The 20,420-nt window shown below is 42.0% G+C and overlaps 1 protein-coding gene and 1 pseudogene across 5 annotated transcripts in view; one reads left to right on the plus strand and one right to left on the minus strand.

Moving 5' to 3' along the window:
* Positions 1-523: 523 nt before the first annotated feature.
* Positions 524-20,420, minus strand: part of LOC130358107 (uncharacterized) — a 58,090-nt gene continuing 38,193 nt past the window's right edge. Inside the window, exons 5-10 of one of the 5 annotated variants that reach the window (XM_056560926.1) lie at positions 19,134-19,163; positions 15,092-15,121; positions 14,276-14,384; positions 12,715-12,790; positions 9,073-9,192; positions 524-1,446 (exon numbers count right to left, since the gene is read on the minus strand). In XM_056560926.1, the coding sequence (XP_056416901.1) occupies positions 1,306-1,446; positions 9,073-9,192; positions 12,715-12,790; positions 14,276-14,384; positions 15,092-15,121; positions 19,134-19,163 (506 nt within the window). In that variant the 3' untranslated portion in view covers positions 524-1,305. Of the gene's footprint in view, positions 1,447-9,072; positions 9,193-10,955; positions 11,039-12,714; positions 12,794-14,275; positions 14,385-15,091; positions 15,122-19,133; positions 19,164-20,420 lie in introns of those variants that run through there. The other 4 variants (XM_056560924.1, XM_056560928.1, XM_056560927.1 and 1 more) reach the window with 4 other exon arrangements.
* Positions 17,253-17,368, plus strand: LOC130359940 (U2 spliceosomal RNA; annotated as a pseudogene).

The raw sequence follows: 20,420 nt of genomic DNA on the forward strand, positions 1-20,420 counted from the left end.
CGTGCACAGGGGCTTGGGAATGCCCCCCCTATACACCAAGCTCCTGATTTGCATATAAAGGAAAAGATGAATATCGCCGGAATAGTGATCAGTTCAGGTGACCTTGTTCCCTCTAAAGCTTTTTACCATTCAACAGGTAAAGGGGTATACTCCACTGCCCCAGCGTTCGGATAATTTTGTTCTGAATGCTGGGTGCTGGCTGGGGTGGGGTCGTGACGTCATGGCCATGCCCATTGTGATGCAATGCCACGCCCCCTCAATGCAAGTCTATGGAAGGGGGCGTGGCACCCAGCGTTCGGAACAAAATGATCCGAACCCTGGTGCAGTGGAGTACCCCTTTAAGCAGTCCTAGCATGTAAGGGAGCACCATGTTGTGCCTGATAGTCACCATCCACCAGTGCAACTATTCGCAATGTTAAGAGAGGAAAAAGGAGCAAGAAAATAAATATTTAAAAAAACTTTATATTTATTTCATATCAATTAATTATTTTATTAAAAATAAACATTGACAAGGAGAGTTTGAGTTTATGAACCTTAAATAGGCACTGTCAAAAATCTTGGCAAAACATTAACAGCTCTAATACAGTATCTTTAATATTTTTTATTTTTTTATAGAAATCATGGCTTATAAAAGAGACCACTAGGGGTCCCCATACCATCCAGAACATAATCCTTTCAGGCTGCAACATCATCTTTGTCCCTGCTGAAGCACAGACTGTGACAAAGTCCGGGAAGTGAGGGCAGGACTAGCACTCTTCTGTGCTCACTCCTGTTCTATCAGACTGCAATATGAAAACAGAGAGGAAGGGGTTACAGAGCAGCCTGCAGTGATTGGATGAAGAGACCCAGCACAGCACAGCAGACTCTAAGAGGAAGTGAATGCATGGTGATTGAGGACGGGCTCAGAGTTTGCCTCAGACACGCCCTTTCCTGAGCAGTAGATTTCAAAATGAGTAAGCAGCAGAACAGAGGGATTTGTAAGACAATACAGAAACTAAACACATAAAAAACACATGTAAATAATCTGCATGGCTTACTGAGCACTATATAGAAGCAATATTTTTTCTTTGATATGACAGGTATGCTTAAAAAGAAATTTAAAAAATTACATGTCAAGGGGCTCTGTTTACACCTCTTGTAAATGTGACACCTAGGTGCACCAAAAAGTGATGAATCAACATTAAAAATATGGTGCAGAATACACCTAAATATGAGCCATGCCCCTTTTTTCGGAATCGGCGAGCAAAAAATGTGTAGGGGGACCTGGGATATCTGACCCCTGTATAGTGCAGTAAACCAGCGGATTTAGCGTAAGTGCCCTATCCCGTCTAGTTCCTCTCCTTCCTGCGGTCCTGCAGCTCGTCCATCATGAAATAGTTCCTTTTTGCTGTTTTTTATCTTCTTACTTGGACTTTTTCTTTGTTTCATGTCAGATCTTTGTTTTATCTGTTTAGAAAACAGAAAAGGTGATAATGATGATGACCCGTACAAGTGACTCTTTTGAAATACTCTTAGAGCGTCAGGTGCAGCGCTGGAGGCGTCATGGTCATGCCTGCTCGTGATGTCATGGCCACGCCCCCTCAATGCAAGACTATGGGAGGGGGCGTGGCGGCCGCCACGCCCCCTCCCATAGACTTGCATTGAGGGGGGCGTGGCCGTGATGTTACGAGCGGGGCGTGACCATGAAATCACAAGCCTCCACCCCGCATCGCCAGTCATCCGGCACAGAGCGATGTTTGCTCCATGCACCGGATGTCTGGGGTGCCGCAGACGAGTTTGCAGGAGTCCCCAGCGGCAGAACTACCGCGATCAGACATCTTATCCCCAATCCTTTGGATAGGAGATAAGATGTCTAGGGGCGGAGTACCCCTTTAATATCGAGGAAGCTTAGGGCCAAAATCTTGTGCTAAAGTAAAGATTATTCTAGATGCTATAGTCCCGTTGTATGGACACATTTTATAGGAGAAGTAGTAGCTGTGGTAGGGGTGGACTGACACCTCATGGGGCCCCCAGGCAATAGAAGACTATGGGGCCCCTGTGTGCCCACCCTTTATAGACACCCCGCCCACATACAATATAATATATTTCTCCTCCAGTACAGTCTGCTGAGGGTGATAGGAGTTTGGTTCCTTCAATCACACTCCTATCACTCTTTGGCAGCCTGTACATGCTGAGATCTCACAGTGACAGGAATGTGGCCACCAATGCTCCTATTGGGATAACATTATTGCTCCAGTACTTGACTTCCAGAAGGGAGTCGCAATGCTGGCGCTGCCTGCCTGATGTACACTTATGGGCGAGGGGGAGTCTGCACAACCAGGGGGCAGGTACTAGAGAGAAAGGCTTCCTCCAATACCTGAAGCTTGGCTGCGCTGACTCCTCAACCCCTCCAGTAAGTGTAGGCAGCACAGCAGTGAGTACAGGCTGTAAGTGTAGTCAGCACAGCAGTGAGTACAGGCTGTAAGTGTAGTCAGCACAGCAGTGAGTACAGGCTGTAAGTGTAGTCAGCACAGCAGTGAGTACAGGCTGTAAGTGTAGGAAGCACAGCAGTAAGTACAGGCTGTAAGTGTAATCAGCACAGCAGTCAGTACTGGCTGTAAGTTTAGGCAGCACAGCAGTGAGTACAGGCTGTAAGTGTAGTCAGCACAGCAGTGAGTACAGGCTGTAAGTGTAGGCAGCACAGCAGTGAGTACAGGCTGTAAGTGTAGGCAGCACAGCAGTGAGTACAGGCTGTAAGTGTAGTCAGCACAGCAGTGAGTACAGGCTGTAAGTGTAGGCAGCACAGCAGTGAGTACAGGCTGTAAGTGTAGGCAGCACAGCAGTAAGTACAGGCTGTAAGTGTAGGCAGCACAGCAGTAAGTAGAGGCTGTAAGTGTAATCAGCACAGCAGTCAGTACTGGCTGTAAGTGTAGGCAGCACAGCAGTGAATACAGGCTGTAAGTGTAGGCAGCACAGCAGTGAGTGCAGGCTGTAAGTGTAGGCAGCACAGCGGTGAGTACAGGCTGTAAGTGTAGTCAGCACAGCAGTGAGTACAGGCTGTAAGTGTAGTCAGCACAGCAGTGAGTACAGGCTGTAAGTGTAGTCAGCACAGCAGTGAGTACAGGCTGTAAGTGTAGTCAGCACAGCAGTGAGTACAGGCTGTAAGTGTAGTCAGCACAGCAGTGAGTACAGGCTGTAAGTGTAGGCAGAAAAGCAGTGAGTACAGGCTGTAAGTGTAGTCAGCACAGCAGTGAGTACAGGCTGTAAGTGTAGGCAGAAAAGCAGTGAGTACAGGCTGTAAGTGTAGTCAGCACAGCAGTGAGTACAGGCTGTAAGTGTAAGCAGAAAAGCAGTGAGTACAGGCTACACTGTACGTCGGTGTTGACAGCCTCCAGCCTTCACACTGCTATCACCCTCAGACAGCCAATGCAGCTCTGGAGATGACTAGAGTACAAGGTATGATGCAAGAGCAGAATAGTGAGTACAGCTCTGGAGGTGACTGGAATATCAGACAAGATGTAAAAGCAGAATAGTGAGTGCAGCTCTGGAGGTGACTGTAGGTTAAGGAATAGTGTAAATCAGAATAGTGAATGCAGCTCTGGAGGTGACTGTAGGTTAAGGAATAGTGTAAATCAGAATAGTGAATGCAGATCTGGAGGTGACTGTAGGATAGGGAATGGTGTAACAGCAGAATAGTGAATGCAGGCACCCCTTACTTCACTCTGTCTTCTTCTTCCTGTGCAGTGAGGCTTAAAGGACAAGTCTCATGAAGAAAAACGTATCCCCTCTCCGCAGGATAGGGGATAAGTTTGAGATTGCGGGGGTCCGACCACTGGGGCCCCCTGCAATCTCCTGTACAGAGGCCCGGCTCTCCCTAGGAGCAGCGTGTCACATCCCTTCCATATATGTCAGCTCCCCCATAGAGATATATGTAGAAGGCATAATGCGCTGCTCCTGGGGAGAGCAGCATAATAGGTCTGTATATAATATACAATAGATCTGTATATAATATACAATAGGTCTGTATAGAATATACAATAGATCTGTATATAATATATAATAGGTCTGTATATAATAGGTCTGTATATAATATATAATAGATCTGTATATAATATATAATAGGTCTGTATAGAATATACAATAGATCTGTATATAATATATAATAGATCTGTATATAATATATAATAGATCTGTATATAATATATAATAGGTCTGTATATAATATATAATAGGTCTGTATATAATATATACTAGATCTGTATAGAATATATAATAGATCTGTATATAATATATAAAAGGTCTGTATAGAATATATAATAGATCTGTATATAATATATAATAGATCTGTATATAATATATAATAGATCTGTATATAATATATAATAGGTCTGTATATAATATATAATAGGTCTGTATATAATATATAAGTGATCTGTATATAATATATACTAGATCTGTATATAATATATAATAGATCTGTATATAATATATACTAGATCTGTATAGAATATATAATAGATCTGTATATAATATATAATAGGTCTGTATATAATATATAATAGATCTGTATATAATATATAATAGATCTGTATATAATATATAATAGATCTGTATATAATATATAATAGGTCTGTATATAATATATAATAGATCTGTATATAATATATGATAGGTCTGTATATAATATATAATTGGTCTGTATATAATATATAATAGGTCTGTATATAATAGGTCTGTATATATTATATAATAGATCTGTATATAATATATAATAGGTCTGTATATAATATATGATAGGTCTGTATATAATATATAATAGGTCTGTATATAATATATAATAGGTCTGTATATAATATATAATAGATCTGTATATAATATATACTAGATCTGTATAGAATATATAATAGATCTGTATATAATATATAATAGGTCTGTATATAATATATAATAGATCTGTATATAATATATAATAGATCTGTATATAATATATAATAGATCTGTATATAATATATAATAGGTCTGTATATAATATATAATAGATCTGTATATAATATATAATAGGTCTGTATATAATATAAAATAGGTCTGTATATAATATAAAATAGGTCTGTATATAATATATAATAGGTCTGTATATAATATATAATAGGTCTGTATATAATATGTCTGTATATAATATATAATAGGTCTGTATATAATATATAATAGGTCTGTATATAATATATAATAGATCTGTATATAATATATAATAGGTCTGTATATAATATATAAAAGGTCTGTATATAATATATAATAGATCTGTATATAATATATAATAGATCTGTATATAATATATAATAGGTCTGTATATAATATATAATAGGTCTGTATATAATATATATATAATAGATCTGTATATAATATGTTTTCTGTATATAATATATAATAGGTCTGTATATAATAGGTCTGTATATAATATATAATAGATCTGTATAGAATATATAATAGGTCTGTATATAATATATAATAGGTCTGTATATAATATATGATAGGTCTGTATATAATATATGATAGGTCTGTATATAATATATAATAGGTCTGCATATAATAAATAATAGGTCTGTATATAATATATAATAGGTCTGTATAAAATATATGATAGGTCTGTATATAATATATAATAGATCTGTATATAATATATGATAGGTGTGTATATAATATATAATAGGTCTGTATATAATATATAATAGGTCTGTATATAATATATATTAGGTCTGTATATAATATATAATAGGTCTGTATATAATATATAATAGATCTGTATATAATATATAATAGGTCTGTATATAATATAGAATAGGTCTGTATATTGTATATAATATATAATAGGTCTGTATATAATATATAATAGGTCTGTGTATAATATATAATAGGTCTGTATATAATATATAATAGATCTGTATATAATATATAATAGGTCTGTATATAATATATGATAGGTCTGTATATAATATATGATAGGTCTGTATATAATATATAATAGATCTGTATATAATATATGATAGGTCTGTATATAATATATAATAGATCTGTATATAACATATAATAGGTCTGTATATAATATAATAGGTCTGTATATAATATATAATAGGTCTGTATATAATATATAATAGGTCTGTATATAATATATAATAGGTCTGTATATAATATAAAATAGGTCTGTATATAATATATAATAGGTCTGTATATAATATATAATAGGTCTGTATATAATATGTCTGTATATAATATATAATAGGTCTGTATATAATATATAATAGATCTGTATATAATATATAATAGATCTGTATATAATATATAATAGGTCTGTATATAATATATAATAGGTCTGTATATAATATATAATAAGTCTGTATATAATATATAATAGGTCTGTATATAATATAGAATAGGTCTGTATATAATATAGAATAGGTCTGTATATAATATATAATAGATCTGTATATAATATGTCTGTATATAATATATAATAGGTCTGTATATAATATATAATAGGTCTGTATATAATATATAATAGATCTGTATATAATATATAATAGGTCTGTATATAATATATAATAAGTCTGTATATAATATATAATAGGTCTGTATATAATATATAATAAGTCTGTATATAATATATAATAGGTCTGTATATAATATAGAATAGGTCTGTATATAATATATAATAAGTCTGTATATAATATATAATAGGTCTGTATATAATATATAATAGGTCTGTATATAATATAGAATAGGTCTGTATATAATATATAATAAGTCTGTATATAATATATAATAGGTCTGTATATAATATATAATAGGTCTGTATATAATATAGAATAGGTCTGTATATAATATAGAATAGGTCTGTATATAATATATAATAGATCTGTATATAATATGTCTGTATATAATATATAATAGGTCTGTATATAATATATAATAGGTCTGTATATAATATATAATAGGTCTGTATATAATATATAATAAGTCTGTATATAATATATAATAGATCTGTATATAATATATAATAGGTCTGCATATAATATATAATAGGTCTGTATATAATATATAATAGGTCTGTATATAATATATATTATATACAGATCTATTATATATTATATACAGACCTATTATATAATAGATCTGTATATAATATATACCGTATATACTCGAGTATAAGCCGAGTTTTTCAGCACGATTTTTCGTGCTGAAAACACCCCCCTCGGCTTATACTCGAGTGAACTCCCCCACCCGCAGTGGTCTTCAACCTGCGGACTTCCAGAGGTTTCAAAACTACAACTCCCAGCAAGCCAGGGCAGCCATCGGCTGTCCGGGCTTGCTGGGAGTTGTAGTTTTGAAACCTCCGGAGGTCCGCAGGTTGAAGACCACTGCGGCCTTCAACATCATCCAGCCCCCTCTCACCCCCTTTAGTTCTGAGTACTCACCTCCGCTCGGCGCTGGTCCGGTCCTGCAGGGCTGTCCGGTAAGGAGGTGGTCCGGTGAGGAGGTGGTCCGGGCTGCTATCTTCACCGGGGAGGCCTCTTCTAAGCGCTTCGGGCCCGGCCTCAGAATAGTCATGTTGCCTTGACAACGACGCAGATGCGTCGTTGTCAAGGCAACGGCTCTATTCCGGGCCGGAAGCGCGGAGAAGAGGCGCCCCCGGTGAAGATAGCAGCCCGGACCACCTCCTCACCGGACCACCTCCTTACCGGACAGCCCTGCAGGACCGGACCAGCGCCGAGCGGAGGTGAGTACTCAGAACTAAAGGGGGTGAGAGGGGGCTGGATGATGTTGAAGGCCGCAGTGGTCTTCAACCTGCGGACCTCCGGAGGTTTCAAAACTACAACTCCCAGCAAGCCCGGACAGCCGATGGCTGCCCGGGCTTGCTGGGAGTTGTAGTTTTGAAACCTCTGGAGGTCCGCAGGTTGAAGGCCGCAGTGGTCTTCAACCTGCGGACCTCCGGAGGTTTCAAAACTACAACTCCCAGCAAGCCCGGACAGCCGATGGCTGCCCGGGCTTGCTGGGAGTTGTAGTTTTGAAACCTCTGGAGGTCCGCAGGTTGAAGACCACTGAGGGCGAATGATGAGAAGAGGATGATGAAGGGGGGGGGGGGGGGTGTGGGGATGATGAAGGGGGGTGGGGATGATGAAGGGGGGGGTGTGGGATGATTACAAGGGGATGATGAAGGGGGGATGTGTGGGATGATAAGGGGATGTGTGGGATGATGACAAGGGGATGATGAAGGGGGGATGTGTGGGAAGATAAGGGGATGTGTGGGATGATGACAAGGGGATGATGAAGGGGGGATGTGTGGGATGATGACAAGGGGATGATGAGGATGTTAATGACGGGTCTGGATGATGACAGGGGGGGATGAGGTATTTCCCACCCTAGGCTTATACTCGAGTCAATAACTTTTCCTGGGATTTTGGGTTGAAATTAGGGGTCTCGGCTTATACTCGGGTCGGCTTATACTCGAGTATATACGGTAATAGATCTGTATATAATATATAATAGGTCTGTATATAATATATAATAGGTCTGTATATAATATATAATAGGTCTGTATATAATATATAATAGGTCTGTATATAATATAGAATAGGTCTGTATATAATATATAATAAGTCTGTATATAATATATAATAAGTCTGTATATAATATATAATAGGTCTGTATGTAATATATAATAGCTCTGTATATAATATATAATAAGTCTGTATATAATATATATTTGGTCTACTCTGTATACTGCATATCCAGCTTGTATGCTCCCTGATCTTGTGAAGCAGCAGGTCCTGCCATGGGTGGGCCCCCCTTAGCCCCCCTTAGCCCCCGGGCAGTGCCCGACCTGTCAGTGCGCCCCTGAGCTGCGGACATCATTCATACATCTTATACTGTCCTTCATATAGAGAACAGGAGACATCATGGGAGGCCTTAGTCCTCAGTCCACACTATACTGTTCAGTCAGTTTTTGGGTAAAATTACATTTTGCATCATGATAACTATAAATCTCTGACCCGGTGTAAAGAAATATAATGTACGGACATGAATACGGAGATTATATACCTCATCTGTGTGAGCGAGAATATAACCCGAATCTTGTGTATTCTTCTGAATCTTTTCTTTTCTCTTTTTCTCAGTTTCTTTTCTTTGCTTTATCTCAGTTCCTGGAGTCCCAACATTATTCTAAGAACCAATCATAATAACTTTTATTTGTATATACCACATACAGTACATGTGACTATATAAACGTGTGTATATATGTATATATATATATATATATATATATATATATATATATATATATATATATATTATTGGGATTAAGGTGCCATCTTTCATTTGCTGGGAGTTGTAGTTTTGCAACATCTGGAGGTCCGCAGGTTGAAGACCACTGTATTAGGATTTAACTGTATGTGTGTATTAAACACCTATATTGTTTAGCTGGCACCAGACACTAATTTAACCCTATACTCATCACATACTCGGCTTTGGGTTCACACTGAGTCAGTAATGTTTATCCGATACATCCGATTCAGGGTGTCCCCGAAATATAAGCGTATCTATTACGGAGGCCACATATTAGCAAACATCATACATAGAGTCCCATGGTAAAAAAAAAAAAAATGTGTTCTGTGTGATATATGTTTTCTTTACAGGATCCAGCTGAATGGAGGAGCACAGAGGGGATTTTTATTTAAGGAAACGGGGTTGAGGATTGCCTGCCTGCTTTTACTATGTACCTACCGTCCTACCTACCTACCTGCCTGCTCTATGTACCTACCTACCTATCTACATATCTACCTATCTGCCTACACTACCTACATACCTACCTTCCTGCACTATAAACCTACCTAGTTGCCTGCAATATCTACCTACCTACCTACATACCTGCACTATCTTTCTACCTACCTACATACCTGCACTATCTTTCTACCTACCTACATACCTACCTATCTGTCTAAACTATCTATCTACCTACCTTCCTGCACACCTTCACTACCTACCTACCTGCACTATCTACCTACCCATCTAAACCATGGGCTGACTGACAGGTTTGGCACTCAGGCACTGGCTGAGGGCCAGGGCCAGAGAGGAGGCCCACAGCTCCTTTCTGCTTAACAAGTTGCGGATTAAAGAGAAATAAATATGAAGTCATTGCATTTTTTATTTTATTTTAAACAAGTCTCTCTTCCAAACCTGGGACACTGGACCCCAGAATTGGAGGTTAGAATTCCTGCAGGGGACTTAATGTGCTCCTCTCTTCTGCTGAATAGCAGCTTTTCCTGCACTGCAAGGATCATGTGACTTCATAACATCATATGACCCCCGCATGCAGGAAAAGCTGCTGCTTAGCGTAGAGGATACAGGAGCTCAGCACCCAAAACAAACTCCCACACAACACCATCTCCCCTTCTCCCAGTGCCCTCCCTGTCCATGCGCCCCCCCCCCCCCCCAAGAGAATCGGGTGTACAGAGAGCATGAAACCAAAGAACAGACCACAGAGCATGGACCCCAATACCAGGCCACAGAGCATTGACCCCCAGACCAAGCCAAAGAGCATGAACCTCAAAGCCAGGCATCAGAGCATGAACCCCAACACCAGGCAACAGAGCATGAATCCCAACACCAGGCCACAGAGCATGAATCCCAACACCAGGCCACAGAGCATGAATCCCAACACCAGGCCACAGGGCATGAATCCCAACACCAGGCCACAGAGCATGAATCCCAACACCAGGCCATAGAGCATGAATCCCAACACCAGGCCATAGAGCATGGACCCCAAGACCAGGCAGGGCCGCCATTAGGAAGGAGCAGCCAGTACCCGAGTAAGGGGCCCGGGGCACAGAAGCAGAAGAACGCTGTTTAAACAGCGGTCTCCTGCTTTTGTATGTACAGTACGCAAATAGTGTGTGTAATGTACGTACAGGAGCGTAGACTTACATTGCAGGCCATGAGATCACGTCTTTCCATCACGCAGCCTGCCAGAGAAGTTCTGGACTTATTAAGAGGATCCCGAGAGCCCGGCCTGAGTGCAGAATCAGTAGAAGGGTGAGAGGGATTTTTTTTCTATTTTTTTTTAGAGGACATATAGGGGGCACTACCTACATGGGGGAACTATCTATTGGGGTCACAACCTACAGGGGGGCATAACCTACTTGGGGGCATGAACTACCTGGTGGCACTATTTACAGGGGGCATTACCCACCTGGCGGCACTAAATACTGGAGGCACTACCTACTGAGGACACTACCTACTGGGGGCATTTCCTAAAGGAGTAGAATTATTTATTGGGGGAATACCTACCTGGGCTACACTATCTACTGGGGGCATTAACTACCTGGAGGCACTATCTATTGGGGGCCTTACCTACTACCAACCTACTGGCAGAATTTGTTGAGATGAGCCATGATAGGAAGAAGACTTCATGACGGTCTGAGCCAGATAGAGAAGAGAAGGAAAGAAAACAACTCCAAGAAGACGCCTCTTGTGAGTCAGTAAATGTAACTGCACTGTAATCACTTATACGGTCTGCTGTAGAACTAGGTAACCAACCCAAAAAAATTGCCCAAACACTAAACAACAGATTGTGCCCGGAGGGCACGAATGTCCTTATATCCCCTCAATTTTAAAACTTTACCTTTATTGGACTGTTTATTAAAATTCACCACAGTAATTATTAGACACATAAATTAAAATCACAGCTCCTTTGGACTACACTAGTACACAATGAATGCCTCCTCTCGAGTAACTGTAGTGAAACTAATAAAAACAGATGTGAGTCAGTAAATGTAACTATACTGGGTCAGTAACAGTATGATAGTAATATGTACGGTGATAATATTCCTCCTTGTATACTGGAATTATTGGTAATATTGGTATCAGCATACAGGATTTGGTCAGTAACAGTATGATGGTAATATGTAGGGTGATAATATTCCTCCTTATATACTGGTATTATTGGTAATATTGGTCTCAGTATACAGGATTTGGTCAGTAACAGTATGATGGTAATATGTAGGGTGATAATATTCCTCCTTGTATACTAGTATTATTGGCAATATTGGTCTCAGTATACAGGATTTGATCAGTAACAGTATGATGGTAATATGTATGGTGATAATATTCCTCCTTGTATACTGGTATTATTGGTAATATTGGTCTCAGTATACAGGATTTGATCAGTAACACTATGATGGTAATATGTATAGTGATACTATTTCTCCTGAATACTGGTAATATTGATCTCAGTATACAGGATTTGGTTAGTAATAGTATGGTGGTATTATGTATGGTAATAATATTTCTCCTTCATTCCTCATTGAACTAATAGGCTCTTGTTTTTCTTGTCCTGTGTTTTAAAGTAATTTTTTTCCATAGACAATAGGGAAGATAGTGAGCAGGCCCTGGGGCAGACTCAGGGGCACACCATTGGGGGGTATTTTACAAAGGCCTTGAGCTGTGTAAGGGGCCCCAATTCTGATAAGACCAGGCCACAGAGCAGGAACTCCCAAAACAGGCCACAGCTTTCCAAGGCTCCTGAATTATTCCTGATCCTCAAGAAAAAGAAAGAAGCGATCCGATTGGTTGCTATGGGCAACAGGTCAACTTTTGCCCTGCACAGGTTTTGATAAAACTTCTTCAGTGATTCTAACATTTTTTTTAACACTTGTGTCTCTTAAAAACTAAGCAAAAAAAACTTACAGAAGCAAGATGTTTCCCTGGGGTTAGTAAACCCTTCTCGGCTTTGTCATTTTTCTTTGGGGAATAAGGCTTTTTCCTGCTAGAAAACAAAAAAATGTAATCACAGACAAAAGGGTTTAACAATTTAAAGTTTCAGAAGGATGTAAGGGGGAGGAAAATCCAGGGTCCCCTCCTGCGAATGTTGGTGTTTGATACTGAAGGACTCCGGAAACATCCAAAGGATACTCACATTTGCATGAGATGAACCAGGATCCCCCCTTACATCATTGTATTTGGGAATCGGAACCCTGGAGAAGGGCGATACTATTTATACTATTATAGCAGAGTACCCAGCATTCCCTGGTCTTCTTACCTAAACCTTGTGGGAGAGGAAAAGCAACAACACTGTTCTTGACCCCATATCCCGTCCTCATATCCTGTCCTCATATCCTGACCTCATATCCTGACTTAATATCCTGTCTCATATCCCGTCTTCATATGCCGACCTTATATCCCATCCTCGTACCCTGACCTCATATCCCAACCTTGTTCTCATATCCTGTGCTCATATCCCGTCCTCATATCCTTTCCTTGTATTCCATCCTCATATCCCATCCTCATATCCCAACCTCATATCATTTCCTCATATCCCGTCCTCATATCCTGTCCTCATATACCAACCTCATATAATTTCCTCATATTCCGTCCTCGTATCCTGTACTCATATCCCAAACTCATATAATTTCCTCATATCCCATCCTCATATCCCGTCCTCGTATCCCGTCCTCATATCCCGTCCTCGTATCCCGTCCTCATATCCCGTCCTAATATTCCGTTCTCATATCTCCTCCTCATATCTCGTCCTCGTATCCCGTCCTCGTATCTCGTCCTCGTATCCCGTCCTCGTATCCCGTCCTCGTATCCCGTCCTCGTATCCCGTCCTCGTATCCCGTCCTCCTATCCCGTCCTCCTATCCCGTCCTCCTATCCCGTCCTCCTATCCCGTCCTCCTATCCTGTCCTCCTATCCCGTCCTCCTATCCCGTCCTCCTATCCCGTCCTCCTATCCCGTCCTCCTATCCCGTCCTCCTATCCCGTCCTCATATTCCGTTCTCATATCTCCTCCTCATATCTCGTCCTCACACCCCGAGATCATATTTCAGAGAGAGTGAGATAATAAATACTTCCCCACTAGTCACAAACCAATGCCACTGTGCAGATGTACTGTTCCAACTCCAACCCCTCTACCCAATTGCCATTGTGACCCTTTCCTAAACCTACCCAATTAATTCCAGCACTGACCTGCACGCTTTCCCCCAACACAATTTTAACCTTTCCTAAATTATTACAAAGGACAAGAAGATTCCTGTAAGGAGAACCCACAAATGTGGATGTGGACAGGGTTTTCCCTGAAATGTATTTAACAGGCTTCACAGGAGATGCTGGAGGTGAGGGTCAGGGGCTCCCACCTCTGCTGAACCTCCTCACACTCGGCTGCACTGCCCCCGCACATTGGGAAACTGTATAAAAGAAGAGACTAACAGAGCAACATTAAACTTACTGTACTTTATAGGTGTAACTTACCGTAATAAGAAGTAGTAACACACAGCAGCGATGACCACACAGAGTAGCGATATGGAAGGAAGTATAATTCTGGTGATGGTGACGTCTAGACTTCCCTCATGACGGAGCTCTAAGAAATAAAGACAAATAATAATAATAATTATAACCTAATAGAACGGAGCAAAATACATGGTTACAAGTACACAGGTAGCTTGAGTTAGGCTCCATGTACACCACCATTTTGGGTTCATTGAGGAGGCCGAGCTGCTTTAACCATAAGGCTAACTCTCCATTCATTATCATAGGCAACAGACCACTGTAGGCCCAGATACACACGATGTCAGCTGCCAAATGCAGCAGGGGGCGCCACGTCATCATTACATTGTGCTGCTACTAATAGTACAGGAAGAACAGCAATAAACATTGAAGAGGCCGCATGGCACACTTGATTTCCAAGAGTGCTGGAAGTGGCCCCTCACCAGTCTCATATTGATGGCCTATGCCTGAGGAGAACCCCCTAAGCACCACCTCTGAAACACAAGGAAACTCTTGTCCTGACAAAATTAGGCCTTTTAGCATGTAGGTTCCTGTGTCAGGCCTAAAGGGGCCTAAATTAAGCACTATTACTGTGTAGGCCACAAGAGACGCACTGTGTATGGATTCTAAAGGAGGCCCTATTACTGTGCAATATATCTGCCTATATTATTTTCACTGTCTGTTACTCTGTTTTAAGTGTCCGACATCACATCATGCAATGTATAATAACCCAGGGGCACCTACAGCATCAGAGGAGGATGGGCCATTTTATAGATAATTCTTACCAAATTTTCCACTTACCTTCACCATGTAGACTGGCAGACTCATGATCTGCAATTAAGGAAAGAGAGTCATTATTATATGTGAAGAGGATATGTAATACTTCTGTGGTGGTCCTGTACCCTTCCTAAGTCCCCTCAGGAAGAGTCCCTGCAGTCCATAGGGCTCTCCTGCAGGGCTCACCCCTTGCTCACCTTATATAAATTTATTGTAAATGTACTGTGCATATTGTTCTTTGTACATTTGTACATAAAGTTGTACAAATGTATAGGACCTTCCTGGGTCACGTGAACTACTGTCATGTGATGTACCCAGAGTTCCTTGGGTACAGGACCTACAGGCTTTGCAACCAATGGCCTTTAGTCCAGCCTCCTTAGTATAAAGGGGGCTTTAGTCTCTAAATTCGCTTTCTTATCTCCTGGATTTCAGCCAAGCAAAATACCTGTACTATCTAAATTCATCTCATCTAGGCCAAAGCCTAAAGAACCTGCAGTAGTGACTACTACTCAACTCAAGAATACAATTAGCACAGTGGCCTGCATAAATCTCAATACTAGAAGTCCCAGCAAGCCTGCGAGGTATCTTGCATCCCAGTTGCCTGTAGAGAAACTGCATAATTGTAAAGACTGTTTCATAAGAAGTTTAAAGGGGTTCTCCGGTGCTTACACATCTTATCCCCTATCCAAAGAATAGGGGATAAGATGCCTGATCGCGGAATCCCGCCGCTGGGGACCCCCCGGGATCTTGCACGCTGCACCCCGTGGTCGTCGGCCTTGTGGTCGTCGGCCTTGTGGTCGTCGGTAATCAGACCCGGAGCGAACACGCTCAGGGGACTGATTACAAACGGGGTGCCACGTGCAAGATCCCGGGGGTCCCCAGTGGCGGGACTCCAGCGATCAGGCATCTTATCCCCTATCCTTTGTATAGGGGATAAGATGTGTAAGCACCGGAGAACCCCTTTAAGTAAAAGTTCCAGTTATCTCATAATTCCTGCTGTGGACATTCCTTTATTGCCTGCCGTTTCTGGGTTGGTTGTCGGCAGGGCCTTATACAGAAAACAACCACATCCTGGCATCACGACTAGTCAGGGGTTAATAACACCTTGCCCCACAGGGTTAATACCACCAGACCCTGCTACACCATTGCAACACCCCAGACACCACACTTTACCTTGCAGTTGCTTATGCAGTGGGGTGTATTACGGTGGGTTCTCACCAGACCTTTGTGCTCACACTAACCTTTAGTTCCAGGTGATAGCCAAAAGGCCGAGAAGCAGTAGCCTAAGATTGAGGGCAAGTCTGTCGGCACTTGTCTTAACTTGCAGAGTGCAGGCCTGACCCCCCCCCCCCCCCAGACACTGTTAGCAGGGCCATCACCCGGACCGTGTTTCGCTTCATCTGGGGCAAAATGGACAGAGTTAAACGGACTGTTATGTACAAGGAGCCCAGCAAGCATGGGAGTCCCCGATATCCCCACTCTGCTGTGGGCTTCTTTTGCATGTGTCAGCGTGCAGAGGACTTTGGTCAAAAAGAAAGGCTCCGCTGGCAGGCCCACATCCCGCCTGTTTCTCCTGCCCCACTGGAATAGAATCGGCCGGGACAAGTTGGACAGCTCCACCCCTTACAACTGGCACACTCCATGGTTCTATGGGGATGTCGTCCGGTTCATATGGGAACACCAACTGGAGGAACTCAAGCCCGACTTGTGGAAGCCTAAGACTGTTTACCAGCTCATCAGAGGACTTGGTCACTGTAGAGACTGTTTGGGACAATGAAGCCTTTGCAAGGCTAACCAATGGACAGAAGGACTTGGATGGCCATCGTGGATGGCCATTCAGGCATTCAGGGAGGGATTATCTCTGAGATCATTCATGCATGCCCGCTGCCTGTGCAAAACCAGGTACTGCCCCAGGTGCCCCTATGTGGAAGAAACATCTATGCATGTCTTTAGGCAGTGCCCCTTTGCTGAACGCTGGTCTGTTGAATGCCTTGGAACTGGAACTTAGAGACTCAGTACCCAGGAACAACCTATCATACCATTCGGTGCTTTATGGACTTTTTCCTTGGGTTTCACAATGTGGAGTCCATCCAGGAGGCCTGGCGCCTTATGAACTGTTTTAAGGATGCTATATGGCTGGCCAGGAACCTCCTCATCTACAACAGCACAACTGAATGACAAATAAAGCTCTTTCAATACCTTTTGGTTAAGATCAAGTGTAGTATCTGTTCTTATCAGGTAGTCCTGATAAGGGGCTGGTGCCATGAAACCAGCTCAATGGCTGCCCTGATGTGACCTGTTTCCTCCGGTTCTCGCCATGAGACTGGGAGGGTCTAGAGCCGAGGTACTTTGGTGCCTCAGGGAGTGGTGACCCTGAGGTGCTGAAACTCACTGGGTGTTATAGATCACTGAGTGAACGCACTGCACCATATACTCTTCACCTTTGGCACTCACCCTTGGTATCCCGGCCTTCTGGCTAGGATCAGGGAAATTTTTATAGATCCGGCCGGATGACCGGATGGCTCAGTATATCGGCACTCATCCACTTACTTATTATTTTACTCCTGGCGGTCTAGGGAAGGTGTGTATGGCCATTTGGTTCCTCACCTCCCTGCAACCCCTGGGCATCTTGGCTTCGGTCAAGATGCCATCAGTATACGGCTCCTTGGCTGATACCTTGGTTAACGCCTAGGTTGAAGCCAGGTACATTTGTGGCCCCTAAGTAGCTTTGTCGAAAAGTGGCATTGCACCTGGATCCTTGCAGGTGCCTTTTGGCCTGGAGGTGAAGGGTAGGTTTGTTGGGGGGGCCTTGTTAGGGTTTAGCGATAGACCGCATCCTTTGTGCACATTTTTTTTAGTGTGAGACGTTTGCACTTTTTCTTGCGATTTTTGGCAATAGAGAGCACTTGCCTCGGCTCTTAGAATTTCTGCTGTTGCCTATCTCCCACTCCATATGGACATAGTGTGGCCATGTGTGTAAATGGGACTGAGTTGTAACTTAAAATTTCTCAGGCCCAAAAGGGGTAATAATTCTCATTGTGGAAAGTGTCAGGAAGATGTGTGGAGACTTATAAGCCATTCATGTTTCTCTGGGAATTCTGGGAAAAAGGATATGCAAAGCAGCACTCTCACAACGCCTTTTAATGGTTCTGTAGCTTTCCCTTAAAGTCAATCGCCCTCATTTACTATTCTAAACCCGACCTCTTTTGTCAGGGTTTTTTGTCGCATCTTTGTCTGCGCCATGTCGCAGACATCGTGCGCCAGTCTGCAACACGATGCGACATTTTTTCCCGACGGACCCGATGTGGATTCTCCCAAACCCGAAAAAGGGGCGTAACCCGACATTTCTGAGCTTTCCCACGTATTTATAAAGGTTTCCAACCCGAATTTGTTGAATTGTTGAGGATTTTTTCCCGACAGCTCAGAGGAGTTGGAAACCAAAACCAACAAAACCCACGTGCGACAAACAGGATGCGACATAATAATAAATACCAGGGGAAAAAAGCAACATAGACTTACAACCCGATTTTCTTAGTAAATGAGGGCCATTGTCTCACTTCAATAAACATTCTTAGAACAAGACTGTCTAGACATCTGTCTACAGATCATTCTTCTTCTGGAGGGAACTCTTGCTTGGCGTACATTCCCAGTCATGTGCTAAGGCATTGACTTTTTAAATGAAAGCTAACTCAAAAAAAAAATCTCGACTCTGGAATGTGAACACAGCAGAGGAAAGTCCACTTAAGCCAATGGGAGTGTTACGCAAGGCAGATAACTCCTTGCAGATTCTGTCTTCGATTTCTGTAGTGTGAACGAGCCCTCAGAATAACACCACAGGACTCTCATAGCAGTAGCAGCCAATGGGTCCTCATTGTTTGCGACAATCAAAGGACCCCTATATTAGTGACAGCCATAGTATCACAATAACAGTGACGGCCACCATATCAGTGACAGCCACAAGACCTGTACAACAGTGACAGACATAGAAACCTTATTATAGTCCCAGAACCCTCATAACAGTCTCAATGATCCAACCACATACAAGTGAAACTAAAACGTCACTTACCGCTATGTTGTGCACTGGTAGACCCATCATCTACAGTAAAGGAAAGAAATACATTATTGTAAGTGATAAGGATATATATATATATATATATATATACACAGTGGTCCCTCAAGTTACAATATTAATTGGTTCTGGGACGGCCATTGTATGTTGAAACCATTGTATGTAGAGACCATAACTCTATGGAAACCTGGTAATTGGTTCTGAAGCCACCAAAATGTCATCCAAAAATAGGAAAAGGTGAGGATTAGAGATGAGCGAACTTACAGTAAATTCGATTCGTCACGAACTTCTCGGCTCGGCAGTTGATGACTTTTCCTGCGTAAATTAGTTCAGCCTTCAGGTGCTCCGGTGGGCTGGAAAAGGTGGATACAGTCCTAGGAAAGAGTCTCCTAGGACTGTATCCACCTTTTCCAGCCCACCGGAGCACCGGAAAGCTGAACTCATTTATGCAGGAAAAGTCATCAACTGCCGAGCCGAGAAGTTCGTGACGAATCGAATTCACTGTAAGTTCGCTCATCTCTAGTGAGGATTAAAGAAAAATAAGTAGATAACTAATATAGATAAAGCAAGTCCTTACATATAAAAGAAAGAAAGAGCTGCTGGGAGCTGTAAATCACTATCTGTGTCAGTGTTTCCCAACCAGGGTGCCTCCAGCTGTTGCAAAACTACAACTTCCAGCATGCCCGGACAGCCGTTGGCTGTCCGGGCATGCTGGAAGTTGTAGTTTTGCAACAACTGGAGGCACCCTGGTTGGGAAACAATGGTCTATGTAGAGGATAGGAGCTGCTTCAGGGTCCTGTACAGAACACACGTCCCAAATGGAGCCTCCCTTACTTGGCCCTGGCCCAGGTAAGGAGTAGTACAGAACTTGTAGTTCCTCCCTGTACTCTAGGGGGCGCTCCCAGGCAGCCATTCAGTGCATGTACTTCAGTAATACAGGTAATTTACCAGTAAAATGTCCATTCTGATTGGTCAGTTCTTCCGGCCATTGACACGTTTCACAGATCTGGACTGTCTGTACCATTGTATGTTGAGTCTGGTTTCAAGTTACGATGGTCCAGAAAAGACCATTGTATGTTGAAACTATTGTATGTTGAGGCCATTGTAAGTTGAGGGATCACTGTACTGTAACTTGTAAGAATGGGTAATACTTTTCCCCATTGAACATACCCAAGTTAACGATGGCCTCTTCTCGGTATAGGACATCAACAGCTGACTGGCAGAACGACCGACTACTGACACCCGCACCGATCAGATGTTCTGCAGGGCGGCCACAGCTGCATC

This window comes from Hyla sarda, chromosome 2 (genome assembly GCF_029499605.1).
Source record: "Hyla sarda isolate aHylSar1 chromosome 2, aHylSar1.hap1, whole genome shotgun sequence".
In the NCBI taxonomy this organism is placed as follows: Eukaryota; Metazoa; Chordata; class Amphibia; order Anura; family Hylidae; genus Hyla; species Hyla sarda.